This window comes from Arachis ipaensis, chromosome B8, assembly GCF_059453495.1.
Source record: "Arachis ipaensis isolate K30076 ecotype BB chromosome B8, ASM5945349v1, whole genome shotgun sequence".
In the NCBI taxonomy this organism is placed as follows: domain Eukaryota; kingdom Viridiplantae; phylum Streptophyta; class Magnoliopsida; order Fabales; family Fabaceae; genus Arachis; species Arachis ipaensis.
Window position 1 is genome coordinate 135,116,683 of NC_142443.1, and position 20,250 is coordinate 135,136,932.

At 29.2% G+C, this 20,250-nt stretch overlaps 1 protein-coding gene across 3 annotated transcripts; it reads left to right on the plus strand.

The window, feature by feature from the left end:
• The first annotated feature begins 11,150 nt into the window (after positions 1-11,150).
• Positions 11,151-18,245, plus strand: TIFY8 (TIFY domain protein 8). Of its 3 annotated transcripts, none has more exons than XM_016315227.3 (6): positions 11,151-11,514; positions 12,391-12,578; positions 12,703-13,148; positions 13,242-13,329; positions 17,126-17,336; positions 17,920-18,245. In XM_016315227.3, exons 1-6 carry the CDS (start codon positions 11,292-11,294, stop codon positions 17,934-17,936), a joined length of 1,173 nt encoding a protein of 390 aa, XP_016170713.1. In that variant the 5' UTR covers positions 11,151-11,291; the 3' UTR covers positions 17,937-18,245. The 3 variants fall into 3 exon arrangements, with proteins under 3 accessions (XP_016170713.1, XP_016170711.1, XP_016170712.1); XM_016315225.3 differs by having other exon boundaries at positions 11,179-11,514; positions 17,903-18,245; XM_016315226.3 differs by having other exon boundaries at positions 11,184-11,514; positions 17,909-18,245.
• Positions 18,246-20,250: the final 2,005 nt, after the last annotated feature.

Sequence of the window (20,250 nt, forward strand, 5' to 3'; positions counted from 1 at the left end):
TCGAACTCATCTTTTGATTCCGGAATAGTCGAACAAGGATCAAAAGCTTTATTTTCCTTTTCCTGTGCCTCCATATCTATGTACCATCGATCCTCAGGATTAGGTTCCTCCTCTGCCACATCCACGATATTCCCCTCCCATGCATCCCCAGGAGAGGAAAGTAATGTTTCTTTATAAGATATTTTCTGCGAAATAGTAGATCCAGCTGAATTATTCGCAACCATCTGTATACTATCTTCTTTTTTGTTCAGATCAATCTCCTCCTGATCAGGGACGGATCCAAGTACAGTGGTGTGGGGGCAAGCGCCCCCACTACAATTTGGAATTTTTTTAAGTAGTATATGATAATAATATTTATTTGCCCCTATTAGATTATTAAATTTGACCCCACAATAATTTTTTACTCAACTTTTGGTACTTAATCGTCAATTTAAAAATTTTATATTAGATATTCGTTAGAATGATCAATTCTCAGATTTAAATGAAATTAGTATTCTTTTTTAAAAATCAACTCAAAAGAATATTATTTATCATCTTTTCAAATTAGCTTTAATTTTTGCGTAGTAACTATATTAATTGAAAGAACTTTTTTAACTATGAATATCAATAAGAGTCGACTTCTAATTGTGTTGGGAAGTGAATTTTTAAATAATTGTTTAGTAATATATATGGAAAGAGAAAAATTTTGATGGTAGTGTTAAGAGAAAAATTACTTAATTTTTTAAAAATATAAAACCTAAAAGAATAGAATTTTAAATTATATATTATTATTTAAATTACTATTTTAGTGTTTTAATTTGTATATTAGATAGTTTGAAGGATAATCATATTTTACAATAATAAAACATAATCATAACAATAATCATGCTATATGTATATAAAAAATAATTATCTGTATAAAATATATATTAAAATATAAAATATTCATTGGAAATAAATTAAACAATACATGTATTTATACATAGATATATAGTGATTAATAGATAATTTAATATTTAATTTTTTATATACATATATTATTTTTATTATAAAAATTATTATCATGTTATATAAATTTTACCCCACTATCAAAATTTTCTGGATCCTTCACTGCTCCCGATCTTTGACTTTTTTTTGTACTACATTGTTTTAGGTCATGAACTTGTGTTGAAACCCTCACAGAGCTCGCAAAGTCACTCATCTGTATACTCTACAGTAAAACGTTCAACATGAGTTAAAGCAGTAGTATAAAAATGTTCAATACAAAATAATATCATTCGTACATTTATTCTAATAATAATAAAATTCTCAAATATATAAAATTTGATTATAAATATAAACGTGCTTCTTCTATATTTTAAAGTAAGCGGTTGATTTTTAATTCTTATAAAACATATGGTAGTTGTTTTAATAAGGTTCTAAAAACTAGTTGGACTAAATATTTAAGTATTTGGTATTTGGACTTAGTTTTAATATTTATTATTATTATTTCAGGCTTTCAGCTTTTATTTTAGGTTTAATTTAATGTATTGGATTACGTTTCTTGAAGTTGCACGGTAGGTGATGTTTTATGTTATGTAACACTGTTCACCGATTTTACATAAAAAAATACTTGGTTTTTTTATTATTTATTTTTTTAATCATGAATTTTACTTATCTTTAAGATACTATTATAAGATATATAATTCAAACTAAATACATATAAAAAATTATAGGATAAAAAAGGAAAAACTAGAAATGAAATACAATTAAAGAGATAAATATTCTTTTTTTGTGTTTGTTCTTTATCATTTTATAACATATAATATATATTATAATGGATTTTATGCGCGCATATATAAATTTTTATATTAATTTATGATATTTGACTTTTTTTTATTTGATTATTGTCTTATATTTACATAAAATTATGAGATTTTAATTGGTATTATATTTATAAGATTTATATTAAAAAATATTTATAATTTTATAATTTATATATTATTTTATTATAATTCAATTGTTTTAATTAAATCACAGTTAAATTGGTTAAACTTCTAAATTAATAAACTAATAACTAAATTAATTCAATTGTTTAACCATATTTTTGTGAGTGGTTTCACTAGGGATGTTCATGGATCGGATCTGATCCGCATATCCGCAGTGTTTATCTGAATCCGATCCGAAAATTGCGGACATGAATCCGATCCGCAAGACTTTCGGATCGGATCGGATTGCGGATTTTGTGTTGGTATTCGCATATCCGATCTGCATATCCGCGTATCCGCAAAAATAAAGAAATAAATAAGTAAATATTCTTTTTATATTTTATTTCAACTAATAATTATCATATATGTTGTATTATTTTAATTTATTATTTAAAAAAAAGTATGTTTAATATTATTTTAAGAGTAAACATATTTAAAAGAATAGAAAAATAAATTTTATTGATATTTTTTTAATAAAAATAAGCTTTTAAAAATATTTTTGTGTTTTGTGGATATATTCGATATCCTATCTGATCCGCAAATGTGCGGATCGAATCAGATCGAATCCAACCTTAAAAACTGCAGATACTGGATCCGATCCGATCCAATAATTTTAGTGCGGATCAAATCGAAATTTTGTCCATATCCGATCTGCGTGCACCCTAGATTTCACTACGTTATTTGAATTGATTTTCTATTCTTCAATCAATTTTTTTCTTCTGACCCACCAATTATGTGACTATGAAAGATTGATTGAACCACCACCAACATTGAAAGTGGGACGAATTGAATTTGAAAACACTAATTATTATAAGCAAAATCCATATAATTTAAGACCTAAAAGATTTCCCAACTTCCAACTATAACCAGTTACATTAAACTTGGATTAGTAGTTATGATAATCACTCATGAGACTCATGTAAGGACACGCTAACAAAAAGCCAAAAAGATACTATAATTTCCAACAACACACTAACCAAACACAATTCAAGAATCTTTCCATTATTCCCCGCTCCCCTCATAGCCTAAGGATAAAGAAAGGATGAGCTTCTAATAATTGTGCAACCCTAAAAAAACGTTAATGGACAAGATGGGGGGCCATGGTATAACATATTTTAATGGATATGGGAATGATACATGTACACTTTTTTTATTGAAGTTTTAATTAAATTAAGCCATACCACTTTATACAAAAAAAAAATGAAAGCTAAGCCATATTAATTATATATATATATAGATTGAAAATAATGATGATGATGGCAAACAAAAAGATATAAATAGTATATTAAATCAACTATATTAGGTATATGTATATCAAAATCAACTATTAAAATTAAACAATAATATAGAATATATATTAAGATATAAAATATATATTAAAAATAATTATATTATATATATATTTATACATAAATATATAATAATTAATTTTTGTATATAAATAATATTTTTAATATTATATTTATAAATATTTTTTTAGTTGTAGTGCCAAAACAAATAGTAATATCTCAAAGCCGTCTCTAAACATTTTTAGTCGAATAATTTAATTTTCAATAAATTTTAATCAAAATCAATCCTTTATTTTTTATGTTATTAGATAAATTAATTTTTATATCAAATTTTGATAAAAAAAATTAAACAAATCAGTTTATATTATTATTAAATAAAGACATAAATAGTTTTAAGAAATTTTAAAATTTTAAGATAATCTCTTTAGATGGACGAATAATATAATATAGAAACTGATCTAACGGAATAAAAATTTGAAGACTAATTTAATAATTAAAGTTTATTGAGAATTAAAGTCTCCAAATAAAAACTTTTTAGGAACTGATTTAGAATATTATTTATAAAAACAACACGTTTACGAATATCTTAGTATTCAAAAAAAAAAAAATCAAATAACATTTTTGTTTAAAGAGAGGATTTTTAAATGCTCTTCAATTAACAAAAATTTTATCCATATTAAGTTCATAATATGTCACTTTAGACAAATTCGTATGTTAGTTTAATTTATATACACTTTCCAATTAAGATGTATAGCATCGTTTATTTTGTGACCCCTTGTTTTAAACTATCTCCATTGAGTAACATTAGGTAGCGTTTGGTGGAGAGACAGAGACGGAAAAACTGAGACTAAAAGATAGAAATTGAAATAAACTCAGTATTTTATTTGGTGTTTTTATTTGGTGCGAAATAGAAGACAAAAATTGAAACAAGAATGAAACTCTAATTTAATTTGCACAAAGAGTAAAATTGGAATTAATTAATTGAAATGATGGTATTTTAGGTATAAAATGTTATTAAAGTTTCAGTCTCCATCTCTAAAAATTTTAGTCTCCTGTGTCCCTACTTTTTGGAGGTACTGAAATACTGAAATTTTAGAGATAGAGACATAAATTTTAGTACCAATCTCTAAACCAATAAACATGATACTGAGTCTTAGTTTCTCAGTCTCTGTCTCAATACCTCAAAACAAACACTATCTTACCATGCTTACACATGTAAATTTTTTTTATCACTAGAACAATCCTAAAATATCTCATCACACTTTTTTTATTATTAATTATTTTCTTTTCCTCCTTTCAAAATAATCCCAATAATTTCACTAGAATCCATTGTGCAAAGCCAGAAATTGGTGGCTTCTGTGTGTCTCATTCTAGAGAAATGCCAATCAAAGGCTCCAAATAAAGGAAAAGAAAAATAAAGCCAACAATTTCAAAAGGAACCCATGGGTAATAATAATGTATTTTAATTTATTGAAAGCAATGAGGTTTTGAATTGTTTGTTTTAACATTAAGAGGAAGAGATGGAATGAAGAAGTGGAAAGAGGTTATGGAGGAAGGAGAAGAAATAAATGGCAAATGGTGACAAATTTAATTTAATTTGGTTATGTTGATACAAATAGAGGGATTAATGGTTTGGTTGGCTAAATTTGTTAAATGAACCTAAATCATTTGTGAGTATTGTTGGTTTCTTTCAATATTTTATGATTAGTTTTGATAATCTTTTTGACTAAAGAGAAGAAAAAAAAAAGTTATGTTGACAGCTTTTATGAGATTGATTGGGTAACAGCGTCTCTGAAGTTGAGTGGAAGTTATAAAGAAGAAGAGTAAAGTATTGTTTTTCTTTTGGGCCAATTTTAAAGTTGTTTTTAATATTTAAATCGTTCTATTTAAGTTTTTAACGTTTTAAAATTGATTTAATGTTGTTATGTCGTTAGAGAGCTGTTAATAAAATTAACCGTGAGACAAAATTGAGACGATTTTAAAACGTTAAGGATTTAAATATGACGAAAACATTGAGAATAAAAATGATACATAGAATTAAATTTTAATTTTATCTTTTAATAATATCAATTTTTTACAGTTTATAGTTATTCAATTATTTTTTAATCACGCCTAAGTAAATTACACATAATCACATTACTTTCATTTTAAATAAATTTATTTTTTTATAATTTTACTCTTAAAGATTTTTACTTATCATGAAATGTTTGTAGAATGACTAGAATCACATTACTTTATTGTATCTATATCATTTTTTTTTTGCAAATTTATGTACTAATCATTCTACAAATATTTCATGATAAGTAAAAATTTTTAAGAGTGAAATTATAAAAAATAAATTTATTTAGAATAAAAGTAATGTGATTAAGTGTAATTCACTTAGGTGTGATTAAGAAATATATGTACGGTAAAAAATTAATATTATTGAATGATAAAATTAAATTTTATTTTTATGTATCATTTTTGTCTTCAACGTTTTCATCCTATTTAAGTTTTCAACGTTTCAAAATCGTCTTAATTTTCTCCCGCCGTCAATTCTGTTAACAGATTTCTAACAGTAGAATAACATTGAGTTAGTTTAAAACCTTAGAAATTTAAATAAGACGATTTAAATGTTAGAGATAACTTTAAAATTTACCCCAAATATTAGGAATAAAAATGATAATTTACTCTAAAAAAAATAATATTTGATATCGTTTCCGAAATAGATATAAGATTAATATGTTTATCTCATTTTTAAAATAACTATAGAGATAGAGATTGATATGTGCATCTAATTTTTAAAACAGTTATAAAGACTGATTTGTCCATCACAATTTTCAATCAAGAATTGATCTGTCTATTATCGTGTCATGTCGTTAGTTAATGTTAGTGAATAATAGAAGAATTTGACCAAAAATTATATTCCATATTAAATTTTTTGAGATTAAAATATCTGTTTTTATAAATTTAGAGCTGATTTTGATGATTATTATGTCGTAAACTCGTAACGCTAATTATACGCTACTAATGAGGAGAAAAAAGTAACGTAATCACATCAGAACGGATTAACGGAATTTAATGTTCTGAAATTGTGAATTTAATACCCATTATTACTCCAATTATGTGAGAATTACCCTCTCTTTCATTATTCTCTCTCTCAAAGAACAAAATCTGACAAAGATTACAAGTTTATTTATTACATACTCACGTCAACACGCCCAACCCACTCAGCTCTCAAGAGGGAAAAAAAACACGGTGCAACACTGTTTTTAGTTTCTACGGTAATTTTTTTAATTTAATAGATTAAAAATTAATTTATTATAGATGAAAGTTTTATTTAAAAATTTATTATTTATCAATAAATTATTATATTTATAAAATAAAATTCAAAATTTCAATACTAAATCATTAGACTAACCAAATTTAGTTATTACAATGCAACACTATATCGGACAAACATACTCTCATTATCGAGAATTTGACGAAGAAAAAGATATCTTTTAATATTTTGATCAAGAGGAAGTTTTAAATTTCTTTAAAAAATTTTGTTAACAAATACTCTAAAAATACAAGTTAAAATTATTTATCTTAAGCTTTTTAAATTCTATACATATTTTTTTATAGAATAATATTACACATTTAAATATTTTTATTTAACTAAATTTAAATAAGTTGGTCTAATATCAATAAAATTAATTATGAATAGTATTACTCTAAATCTTATTGTTTAACTTGGTTGAACTTGATTGATAAAAAAATTTGGATGTATAACATTACTCTTTTATATAATAAATATGTAAAAACTTAAAAATTTTACTAAATATATAAATTAAAAAATAAATATTTTATAATAAATAAAAAAATTTTTGTTTACTTTTTATAAATATTTAATAAAATTTAATATTTATTTTAATAGTTTTGAATAATTATATAAAGAATTAATTTAAAAAGAGTAAACATAAAATAAAAATATATTATATATTATAGATTATATATTAATTAAAAAATATAATATATGATTATGTAATATATTTTAAAAAAACATAATATATAATAAGAAACCGTTTGGCCTAGTAATAGCCAAGTTGCTTTTCATCCTTGTTCAAAATCTATGACAATTTGATAATTAGTTCTAAAAGCACTGACGGATAGATAAAAAAATCCTTATTAAAAACAACAAAATAAGAAAAACTATAAAAGTATAAGTAAATTATAAATAAGTTTTTGATTTTTTATCTCGAAGACTTGATTAATTTAAAGTATAAAAATTATTCATCTTTTAAAATATGAAATATTTAAGTTTTTTTAGAAAACTGATTTGTTTTTATATATTTGGGACGAAAGAACTTAAATGTCTCGTATTTTAGAAGATTAAAAAAAATTTTGTATTTTTAATTAGTCAGAAACTTTTGTATTTTCGAATTAAAAAATTAAAAACCTATTTATTTTTTTCTTTTAAAGTACACATAAAAAATAAAAAAAATTATCGAAATATACTCAAAAAATTAATTTTTATGGACAAAAATATCATATCATTAGTGCGTTTGTAAAGTTTGAAATATATTTTTTATTGAAATTAATTTTTTAGGCATATTTTAATATTTATAAATTTTAGAGTATATTTTTATTTATCTCAAATTCTTTCATACATATTTTTGTTGATTTTTTGAAGAAAAAAAGAAAATTAGTTTTAAAGTTTAATTCTATTAAAAATTATAATAATTAATTCGATTATCACGCCCTTTAAAATCTTATCTAACACTTGTGTTTAAGATAAGGTAAAAACTCAGGTGAAGTCGACTTTACGTGAAGTTGATACCTGAAAGCCGTTAGATGAAAATTTAGTCAAATCAGTCAAATCATTTAACGATTTTCACGTATCAACTTCACGTAAAATCGACTGCAACTGACTTTCTATCTTAAGATAATTAACGTGTTCTTCTCCCTCATATGGTTTTTATTTATGATTTTGTAACATAACACCATTATATAGATAAAAACATGATAAGGACTATTTTGGGACACCCTACTAAGTTGGGTACAAAATTTTCCGTCTCTTATACGCACTTGCATATGCCTATCATGACCACCTTTTATACTTTTATAATAATTATTTGAGTATCCAACTTTTTTTTATTCTATTTTGCAAATTTTTTGTTCATCACTCGGTAAATTACCACCATTAATCTTCACTTTGGTTTCTATTTTCATATATAGAAATAGATTCAATATAGTTTGTTGTCGCACAATACTAAGCTAACATAATCGTAATAAAATTTGACTCGAAGATATCATATTAGTTACCGTGTTTAATTTCGAAGACTAAATTGAGATTGTATTTATTTTTTTCTTGAACAAATTTAATTAACATGTTTGTTCATAGATTAATTAACATACAAATTTTTATTAAAAAAGTATTATTTTGCTTTTGGTTTTCTCCTTTTGATTTTGATTGTTAATCAGAATCTATTTCAAAAAGTTCTATTAATTTAAGTAAAAAAAAATTATTACTATCTCTTTCATAATCTATTTTATTTTACTACATAACAAACTCTAAGGATTTAATAACATTAAAAAAGAACAAATTTGCCCATCAAGTTACGTTTGTTTATCGACACAAACACTACAAACTAAAACATAAAATTATATTTGACAAATAAAATATTATATTTCAAACTATTAGATAATATATTTTGTATTTTTTTGAGATATTAATAAAAGGTATAATTTATTTTTTATTTTTTATTTTATTATTTTTATTAATTTTTTATAATCATATTTTTTATTATATTTTTTCCTAAATTTGTTATAAACGAGATTTAATTAAATTTTTATAATTTGTTATTTTTTATATTTAATTTATTAATAATAAAATATAAAAATATTAATTTTTTAATTTTATTTTTTATTTTTTAATTTTATTTTTTATTTTTTAATTTTATTTTTAATGTCATATTTTATTTTGTTTTCAAAATTAAACACCACTTTAGTTAACTAATTAGATGCTAAATTGCTACTAAAAGGAGATTAAAAAAAAACTTCAAATTTATTTTCAAGGTGAGAAACCTCTTGTTTTTTGTAAGTTGTAACTAGGTTAACTATATTAAAATAAGAAAAATTCTTAGGGCCAATAATTTTTAGTATTTTTAGTTATTATTTTACTAATATAAATATTAAATTAGTTTTAATAAATAAATTTTATTAGTTCATATATATAAATTCTAAAAAATATGAATATAAATTATATTGATTCATGTATATAAATTTTAATAAATATAAGTATAAATTATATATTTCTTACATGCAAAATTTCTGTAAATATAGATACAAATTATTACTAATCAAGTGTTAATAAAAAATTAGAATATTTATTGATTATGTAGTAGAGTAAACTACCATTTCTACCTACGAAAGTTGAAAACGTTGACATATCTACTCACAAAAGAAAAGAATTACCATTTGTACCCATGAAATATGGATTCTGTACAACAAAATTATCCAAACACTAAAAAATTACCTAAAATCACTAAATTACCCTTATCTTCACCACCACTTTTCTAATCTCAAATTCCACCACCACCCAAACTCTTCTTTACCACCACTCTCATCCCCAACTACCACCACCACAACTAGCTCGCCGCCCTTCTCTCTGTCACCCTCCCCTTCGACGACAATACTCCCACTCCCTCCTCGTCCACCACCTCCGTCTCATCGGTCGCGCTCCCAGACCCTTCCCCTCGCCTCGCCGCCATCGCTTCCCTCCACAGCGCCATCCTCTACCTTTACAACTTTCTCCTCGTTACTCACTCCGCTCACTTCCTCTCCCAAGGTCTCTCCCAACTCCTCTCCGACAAGTTAAACCTTAATCCCCACTCTCCAATTTTCAGTTTTTAAAAATTTCCCCAATTTTTTGATAAAAATTTTATCTTTTGTCGTTCTTTGCTTTAGGTTGTATGAGGTTAGGCAAGCGACTGTTGTAGTGTACGGTACACTATGTGCAGTGATCTGTTTGGTTTCTGTGACATTAAACGGGAGACTGAATCATGTTATACTTGGTGGTTTGGTTGACCGTTTCATAGGTTGGGCGTTGCCCTTGTTAAGCAATGTCAACGCCGTTGATGGGACGAAGGAATTGGCATTGAAAGGTTTGCGTGAGTTTCTTAATGTTGGGGATATTGATGGAGGCGTGGAGCTAAGAGATATGCTTTGCCAATTCTCAAAGCTTGTCAGGTGCTGCTTGAGGATGAGAGAACTTCATTGAGCTTGTTGCATAGGCTTGTTGGGGTTATCACTTTGATATCATTAAAGTTCTTGAGGTGCTTTCAACCTCATTTTCCTGATATTGTTGATTTGCTTCTCGGTTGGGTGTTGGTGCCGGACCTTGCTAATTCAAATAGGAAGGTCTGATTGTGGGTTCCGACGACGCCACCAGAGAGAACAATAGCATGTAATAGAGAGAGAAGAGAAAATGGGGAGGCTGGCTCTCTGAAATAGATTTTGGTTTAGAAAGGGGTGAAAAGGAAGAGGGGGAAGACGATGGTACTAGTGGTGGAGACTGGAAATTAGGGTAGTTTAGAAATTTTATTTAATTTTTTAGGGTTTGGATAATTTTGCTTGCAAAAATAATTTTTTATGGGTACAAATGGTAATTTTTGTCTTCGATAGATAAATATGTCAACATCTTCAAATTTTGTGGGTAGAAATAGTAGTTTACTCTTATGTAGTATTATCATTATTTTTAAAATAAATTTCAATAATTTTTTAATGTAGAGAAAATGATCAAAGTAAAGAAAATAACAAAAATACTTTCAAAAAATATTGAATATTTATAAAAATTATTATTATATTTTTAAAATAGTGTTTAGAACACAAAATAGTTAATTTTTTTTTAATTTGTCTTTTTAGATTTTTTTTAATCCTGGCTCACATTTTCTGTCACACACACTATAAACACTTATTCTCTCTCTCTCTCTCTCTCTCTCTCTTTTAACCTGTTTGTCTTTGTTCTCCTTGTTCTCTCTCTTTCTCTGAATGATGATGATGGTGATGAGAAAATGGAGTTGATGAGAGAGAAATGGCACAGCCACAGCCACAGCCACAGCAACACCACCATCATCACAACAACAACAATGGCGGTGGTAGCAGCACCCAAAAACAACAACACCATGTTCTCCATGACTTTCTCGGCATGAAGCCCAACAACGATATACGCCTCTCTACTGACCTCTCACCTTCCTCTTCCTCCGCCGCTGCACGCGGCCCCTTCTCCTCCTCCGCCGCCTCCGACATCGCTTCCGGTGAGTCACTCACTCACCGAGTTACCGAGTTAGTAGTAGTAGTAGTAGTACCCCCTTCCAACCCGCCATTTGCGTTTAACCTTAAAATGCAATCTTTTTGTTCTTTCTAACTTGGTAACTCCACTTTTTTCCATACTTAGTTCAAACTTTTCAGTGAATATTTTTAAATAAATAATTTAAGAAAAACTTCTTTTCATCATAAGCGCATTATGTAATTATTTTTTGAAAATGAAAAAAAAAAAAAAAACTCTTTTGAAGAGCATTGTTTTGTTACTTGTGATCTGTTTCTATGCATCAATTCTCATCCACTGTTGTTGTTCTCTCTCTCTCTCTCTCTCTCTCAGTGTTAGGGTAGGTTGATTCTTATGGTTTAATAACATAATTTTGGTGTGTCTTTGGAATTTTTGTTCTATTTATTTATTTTCCTTAAATAGTTATTTCCTTCATTAGCTTTCAGTCTAGAGTATTTAGCTTAACATAGTAGTAGCTTTTTAATTTTTTTTTTTAATTTTGGGTAATGTAAATTTAATTAATGGCAGCGTTTATTCTGCGTTGGAGTTGTTCCAATTGCTTTACACGATTGTTTTGGGCTTGATTCTCTTTTTCATTTTTCTGCATTTGTTATTTTTCATTGGGTTTTTGCTAATAATCTTAATGAGTGGCCACCTTTTTCGTTTTACAACTTGGAGTGCTGAATTTAATCAATCATTTTGAATAGCAATTAGAGTGAAACTATGGTTGTGACTTCTGTCTTGTCAATTATAGTGAAAACTATAAGGCATTACTATTGAGTAGATGTGCTTGCTTACTTAAAGAAATCTTTTAATGGTTCTTGTTTCTATAAATGTAATGTATTTCCCCTCATCAATTTGATAGAAAAACAGGTAGGGAATCATCTTGAAGGGGTTCCATACTATGGTCCACGAAGTGATTTTTCTGGCACCGAGATAAGCAACAGATTAGTGGGAAACAAGAGAAGCAATTCTGATTCTACTTTTATGGGTTCCTCCAGAGATGCCTTCCAAATGGTCCCTGATTCCTTTCAAAACTCTCATTTGATGAAGGTTTGATTGAAATGCCGAATAATTCTTTTTTCCTATCCTGTGTCTACAATTACTGAATAAGAAAAAGGTGCTCTTGATTTGTCTCCTATACTCATTGATATCTAAAAGTTCTATTTTGAAACAGGTCCTTCGTAGTGCTGCCGGAGGAGAGAAGCTTAGAAGGCCAAATGATGACGAAGTGTTGCTCGGTATGCAGTCGCTGAAGCCAATGTCTGCTTCTCTATTTCAGCCTCCTACAAATTCCAAGCTTGATGCCAATAAATGGGAACGATCTTTACTCATGAATGTTGGCCCTTCCATGCAGCATCCCCCGCGTGGAGGTCAACTGACGCCGTTTGTACACCAAATAGCCTCAAACAAAATGAGGGATGCCAATGCCGGTCCTTCATTTATTTCTCAGTCAGCTGCTGATGAAGGATCTAGAACAGGAATTAAGGGCCCTGGCATTTTAAGTTCCATAAACCCAACTGCTTTGGGCATTGAGAAATCATCATCTGCAGGGTTTCTTGGTGGAAGCAGGACAAAGACTGTAAGTAATGTAGTGGACCCCGAATCATCGGCACTTCCAAGGTAAATCTTTCCACCTTGGTTCTTTCTACTTTTGGTCCCTCTCACAAAATGGAGAAGCTACTTGATTTTGGTTCATTTTGGTATTGGTTGCAGTCAACATGGCCAAAAATCTTCCAGCCGCCAGATGACTATATTTTATGGGGGTCAGGCTCATGTTTTCGATGATGTCCACCCTCACAAGGTCGGTCTGTCTTATTGGTAGCTTGCCGTATCTGTTTATTACATGTTTACTTTCAGTGAAATAAGGCCTCTAATTAATTAGGCTGACTGGCAATTTTTCAAGCAAAATTTAACTCCTATATGATAACTATGCTTCTGTTCCAATTATTGTTGAGAAACATGTATTGATATACTGGATTGATTTCCATAGAAACCATACCACTCTAATGTAGTTGCTAGAGCTTGCTTTACTTTGTCATTGCACCATCTTGTGCCTCTGTTGAACCTATAATTGCAGCTGAAAAAAGCTCTGTGGCAATCATTGATTCAACTCTGCTTAAGTTTTGGCACCCAGATGGAAAATCACTATTCAGTATTTTCTACTTGAACAGTTATCCTAACCTTTTTCTGGTATTCCAGAATGTATATGCTGCTCTTTATATAAGAATACCTGTGTTTAAAGTTGGTATAGCACTTATAATACAAAAATGATGGAAAAATAGATGTAAACAATAGGATTTAGGCTTTATGGACAAAATGGAAGAGTGCTTTTGGTGTTATTGACAAATTGATTATAAGAATTTAGATTGAAATGGTTTGTCTTTAGAAATGGCTTACAATAAAACATGAAAAACGCTGTTTTATCTATTTTACCTATCCCATGTAGTTCTAGTAGGAAAAATCTTGTCAATTGTTTACTGGGAAGTAATTTGGGGTAGCACTTAGTGTGAAAAAGATCGGAGTTGCTTTAAGTGTTTTGTCTATAGCCGTGGTTCACAATAGGGCACGATAGTATCGATTGATCCTTGTAATCAAGCCTAGCTAATGGGTTAAGGATTGGTTGTTGTTGTTGGTTGGGAGTAGTGTTTAAGATCAGTCTTATTCCCCTTTCTGTCTTTTCTTTCCCCTCGTACTTTTGTCTTGTACTTTCCAACATGTTTGCTTCTTTTGGGAGTTTATGGACTTCCTATTACTTTTTGGCTTTCCAAAATAATTTTCTAATGTTAAATTAAAGCTAAGAACTGGATAGGTTTGAAGATTATTGTATAAATTATGCTTGACTTCGGCAGACTCTGAGCAGTAGATGAAAGCACTTAATTCTTGTATGTTTAGCTGTTGATGAAACACCATATGTTCTTTCATCAATGGGACTTGGAGAAGGCCTGATTTAACCTTGTGTCATAGTTCTTTATGGTACCTAGTGCAAAATAATGAGCTGTGTTGATTTACATAAGTACCATATCAATCTGAAGTTGTTTTACTTTTTAATTGCAATGTAAAAGGATTTGTAGCAACCAATAATGCAATTGCTATGTTATGGTGCTTGGGTGGAAACCACTATTGGTGTATTTTCAATTACTGATGAGAACTTGTGCACTTTTCTTTTAGTATTCCAGAATATATATTCTGTTGATTGGCTCTTTATAATAGAAAATAATTAATGATTTTTTGGTGTTAGTTGTCACAATAGTGTTTGAAGTACATACAACAGTAGTTATGACAGAATACAGGATGACTGGGAAATTAAAGAAGTTACTTGTAATAGGAAAGTACTTATTATTAATCCATTTAGGGTGGTTTTGGTAAAGCTGATTGGAGAGGTGCTTGTCTTTTCAGAAGCATAAGCACTCACTTTGTGTTTGTTGAATAAAATAATACAATGTGATTGTGTTTTAGTTTTTAAAGGCTAGAGATGCTTTTGAAAGTACATATAAAGATTTTTTCCAATGCTAGCTTATGCTTTTAAAAAAAAAAAGTCTAATATAATTTTATATGTTAATAAATAGCTAGATGTACTTTATTACGCTTATGACTATAACTATTGAATTCAAAAAATTAAAAGTAATTTCACCGAACACTATTTTTGTAACTTAAAAGTTTATTGAAAGCCACTTTTATTTTTTTTTACCAAACATAACTGTTGCAATTTTTGAAAAGCTATCTTTGGAAAGCCAAGAAAGATAAGCAACTTTTGAAAAGCATAAGGTTTACCAAACCCACCCTTAGTCAACCTTATATTTTGGGGAAATAGCTTGTTTCTGGTTTTTTGTTAATATATGATTTGGTATAGCACCACCTATTGTGGAAAAGAATCTTGCTTTTAGTGGTATAATCACATGTGAAGCAAATATTTGGAGGCATGAATAAGCCAAGTACATCAAATGAATGGTAGTTCAATAAAGATACCAAGAAAAGTAATAGGTGAAACTCTTGAGAAGGATTTAGATTTAGTGGTTTGCCTAAGGGTGTGTGATTCACAATAGAACACCATGGCATCATTTAATTATGCTGTCAACCCTACCCAGTGGTAGTGGGAAACTGTAATGGTGGCTTTTGTTGTGATAGTGATCAAGTTGGTTATTGTTCCCCTTTTGTCTGCTTTTTATTTTCTTCAGGGTTTTTGTCTTGAACTTTTCCAAATTTTTTCTATGGCTGAGATATGGAAATTTTAGAACTCATTTTTATTTTTATTTTTTTGACTTTCCAAAACATATTTCCAGTAAAAGCTAAGACTTGGAATTTATTGCTATAGCTAGTTGTATCAAACTTTTACAAGGTTGGCCTTTGGGGTATAAATTGTGCTAGGCTTGCGCTTAAATTCTGATTTGTAGATGAAACATTAAATTTTCTTTCAATAGCATCAATTTAAAGAAGATCCAATGTTACCTTGTTTCTTGGTTAATTTTACTTCTTGGTGCAAATGTTGGGCCATGTTGTATGATCTCTTTCCTGAAATTATAAGTTAGCAGCAAGATGTTACAATGCGTCTTGGGATCCCATTTACTGCCTTGAGTTTCAAAATCTGTTGGCATTCAATGCTGTTATGCTGGTTTTCAGCAAATTTCTCTTTTGGTAATCTCTTAATATTGGTTACTTGGTTAGTTGTATTGAGCAAGTACGTGTGCTTTGTGATTATTTATTTTTAAATGTGCTTTTGGATATCTATTTGGAAAGTTTTCAAGTATTGATTATGACCAGAATGATTAGTATTCATATAGTTGTATATCCTAAATATACCTTAAAATTGCGTGTAACCATTGGTGTCAATGGATTAAAATGATAATAAGCTTCTGTAAAACCACTTAAATAGGTACATTGCTACAAAATCAAAATTAGTAGGTCGCTGATGCGGACAATGAGAGGCTCTTAAAGGGCATGCTTTGCTTTGGAAAAGGCTTTCTGGACATGGAAATGACAAATTGGTTATCACATTAATATGAGCATCACGAAATTCATCGTCTTTGTTTTAGTTGGTATCTATATTTAGGATATTAATTGTTTGCTTTAATCAAAATATAGTGAGGATATGTTAAACTTTTTAACCTTATTATTAATCTTGTGTACACGGTATCAACTTGGGTTGGTCGAGTGGTCAGCTCACTCGTCCGCTTAAGCAAGTTTCGGGAGTTCGAACCCCGCCTTGTGCATACAGCAACTCATTGGCCAGCGGCAGATCCTTAAATGGAGCTCATATCCGCGATGGATTAGTCCTTAACCTGTCGGGTTGGGGGATACCGTTTGGGTAAACAAAAAAAAAAAAAGTACAACACAACAACAAAACAATAATGATTCTAAGCCTTATCTTATTAGGTTTGGTCAGCGTAATTGATCACTTGATGCTATAGAGTATAGTCCCTTCCAATGTTTTAATCTATTGCTGTGTTTAAATATTAAATAATGAGCAGCTATGATGTTCTTGGAAAATTTCAAGGTGCATACTATAGAAAAGTCTTAATTTATGTCATTATTTAGGATCTGAAATTCTATGCATGCAGAATGAGGGTACATGATTTCATGTTTTCATCTAATATATGCAGGCAGATGTTATAATGTCTTTAGCCGGGTCAAATGGCGGATCATGGTCAACAGCATTCTCACCAAAATCTTCTGTAAAGCTGGCAAATGATAGTAACTTGCACAGCGGAGAGAACGACACGGGTATCCCACATGATCTTCACGGGAGGTTGCCCATTACTGGAAGTTCTAGCCATGCCATTGTGCCTGGTGATCGAATATCTACTCCGGCAGGTAATCCTCCAACATAGGTGCATGTTTTTGATTTCTCATCAGGAGTACTTTCTAATTTCTACTGCCAAAAAGATAAGAGCTCCAAAGGTTGATCACATCCCTTTTTATAAAACAACTAACTGTTGTCTCAATAAGCCGAGTTAAATGGTTACATGCATAAAACGACGTCTAATTGTTCTATTTGTAAATCATTTTCATGCTTTAGTAATTTATTAGCATTCCTTCTCATAGAATTTGTTTATACCAACTCAAAATTTGCTCATTGCTTTTTTAGCTTATGATCTATTTAAACTTTATGGGATAATGTTTCTCTTCCTAGAACAAGAAAAGTGCAATTAACCCTCCTGAACTTTGGTTTGTATATGCAGTAATCAAGCAGTGCCAAAGACTTATGTTAACATTTTCTTTTTCCAAAATTATTCATTTACATCATTGACAAAATTACCCCTTAATAGAAGCTGTAAATTGCACATGAACCAATGTTTCAGGGTGGTTAATTGCATTATTCGCCGAGTTTATGTCGTTCTAATCGTTCATCATTTTGTTATGTATTGCTAAATAACTAGTTGTAGTGGCAAACCAGGGAAGCATTGTATCTAAACATACAAGAAATCCTGTTCAAGCATCTGAACCCAGATCTGAAGACAAAAAAAGAGCACAATGATACCGAGTTTTGAGTCTGAAAGGTTTGTTTATGTTCTATTAATTAATTGGAAGGCTTAAGAAAGAGCTTTCTCTTATTCTGATAACTATTGAGTATCATCCTCTTAGTGTATCAAATTTTCTTCTAATCTTATAACTTATTAACCTTTTTTTTTCCCTTTTTTTCTAACATTAAGAGGATCTTGTACTGCGGTTTCCATTTTGGTACAAAAAATTTTTAGATAACGAAGACTTGTTCTTGTCTAAGGTTGCCTCATCGCCTCTATGTTCAACTAGTGCTTACATATGTAGTTTAATTTAGTATCAATTGATCTGAATAAAGTTACTTGATGCTGGTCTTTCTTAGGAACATCATTTTATGGTTACTATAACAGTATAACTATTAGTTTTGATCTTTTGATGGAACAACCTACAATTGAGTTTCATCACCAAAGGGTTTGGCTAATCTTGATCCGTTTCGACCTACATAGCTTTGTGTGTTCTACCTTTATAAGGGAGGAAGAATGCAAGGTTTCTTTAAATCTTCAAATTCATCCATAATAAAATTTGTCAAATCTTTTAGCAAATTTTCTTCTATTTTGTTTTGATAATATTTATAGTTGAAAAATATCTTTTGGTGGTTCTTTTCGATACATCTCAACAAACCCAAAACCGGGTAGAGGCAAAATAGAACCTCAAATAAACAATTAATTTGGGTTAGTCGAGTGGTCAGCTCACTCGTCTGCTTAAGCAAGTGTCGAGAGTTTGAATTTTGCTTTGTACAAGTAGCAACTCATTGGTCAGTGACAGACCCTTATAAATGGAGTAATCCACGTTGGATTAGTCTTTGACCTACCAACCGACTATTAGTCTTTGACCTATCGACCTAGAGAACACCGGGGGAAACAAAAAAAAAACCCTCAAACAAACAACAAATCAGACCAAGCACAAGAGTATAACACAACAAAACACACTACACAGCTACAATCCAAAACATATCAATACCATAATAAGATTCATATATCTATTAGCACTTTTCTTGAGAAAAGATGACCCCTGAAGCTCATGCACCTCAGGTTTGTTTGCAAAATAACCCCTCCTCTTTGATTGTGGCCACTGGCCACATTTAACTCCTTACGAAGATCATAGCATTTCTAGCTTTTCATAAACTCCACAAGGTACCAAATTTGACCAGAGGCTTTGTAAAACTGGAGGAGTAATTGACCCTCTGCCGAACCTTCTTCTCTATAGAAAACCTGCGAAAAACATTTTAACAGTATAAGATCCAGATTTTTCATGATTCCATACCATGAATTCCCACTCTCTCCATCAGTGCATACAACTATACAAGTGAGAGTCAATACCAAGAGAATCAAATGATCAATTAAAAGATATAGTATAGATTTTCTGTATTGCATAAGAATTATGGATAGACTTCTCAATTCAACATGATTAGGAATATCAAGTTCATAATGTCGAGCTTGTATTCAAAGTTCATAATGTCGAGCTTGTATTCAAATGTGTAACGAGTCACGAGAATAAAGTCGTTTTGTGAGTTTACATATTTTAACCACATAAAAAAAATTTATAATTGGGATCTAAAGTTTAACTTAAAAGTAAGTAATTCTTTTATATTGTCATTGAATCGATTTATTATTAAGTTCTTGCAATTGAGTATCCATTGTATCAATAAATAAGTTAACACAACAGTATACTCGATTGAGATTTGGTCAACAATTTTGCGATTTCGACCTCTTCTAGAAATATATAATGCATTCATATAAGGAACTTTAACATCATGCTTCTCACATAATAATAATAATAGTATAACATCTTTGAATAAAGATTCCCTCATTTTTGGATATGGTAGTAGAAATTAGAATTAATGAAATTCAATATATCTTGGTTTTCCATTGCAACGCTTGACAAAGATTATGAATATCATCTAGTATATTTTTTCATTAAATGTAAAATAAAGACAAATTCAAAAGATATAATAACATCATAAGTAGCACTAGCATTATCATGAGTAAAAAAAATTTCTTCTTTTCAAATATTTCACAAGTAGCATTGAACATATATAACAAACTAAATGAGATCTTCATTTGATGTCTCTAGATCTCTACATAGTCCACTACTTATCTCAATTTCATCATTATCATTTTAAGTTTGTAACATGGATTGCTTGAGTAGCTCTGAATTGATCATTCACGTTTGAGAAAAATATTCACGACATTCACAACCAATGTTGAGTAAATGGTTAAATTAGTCT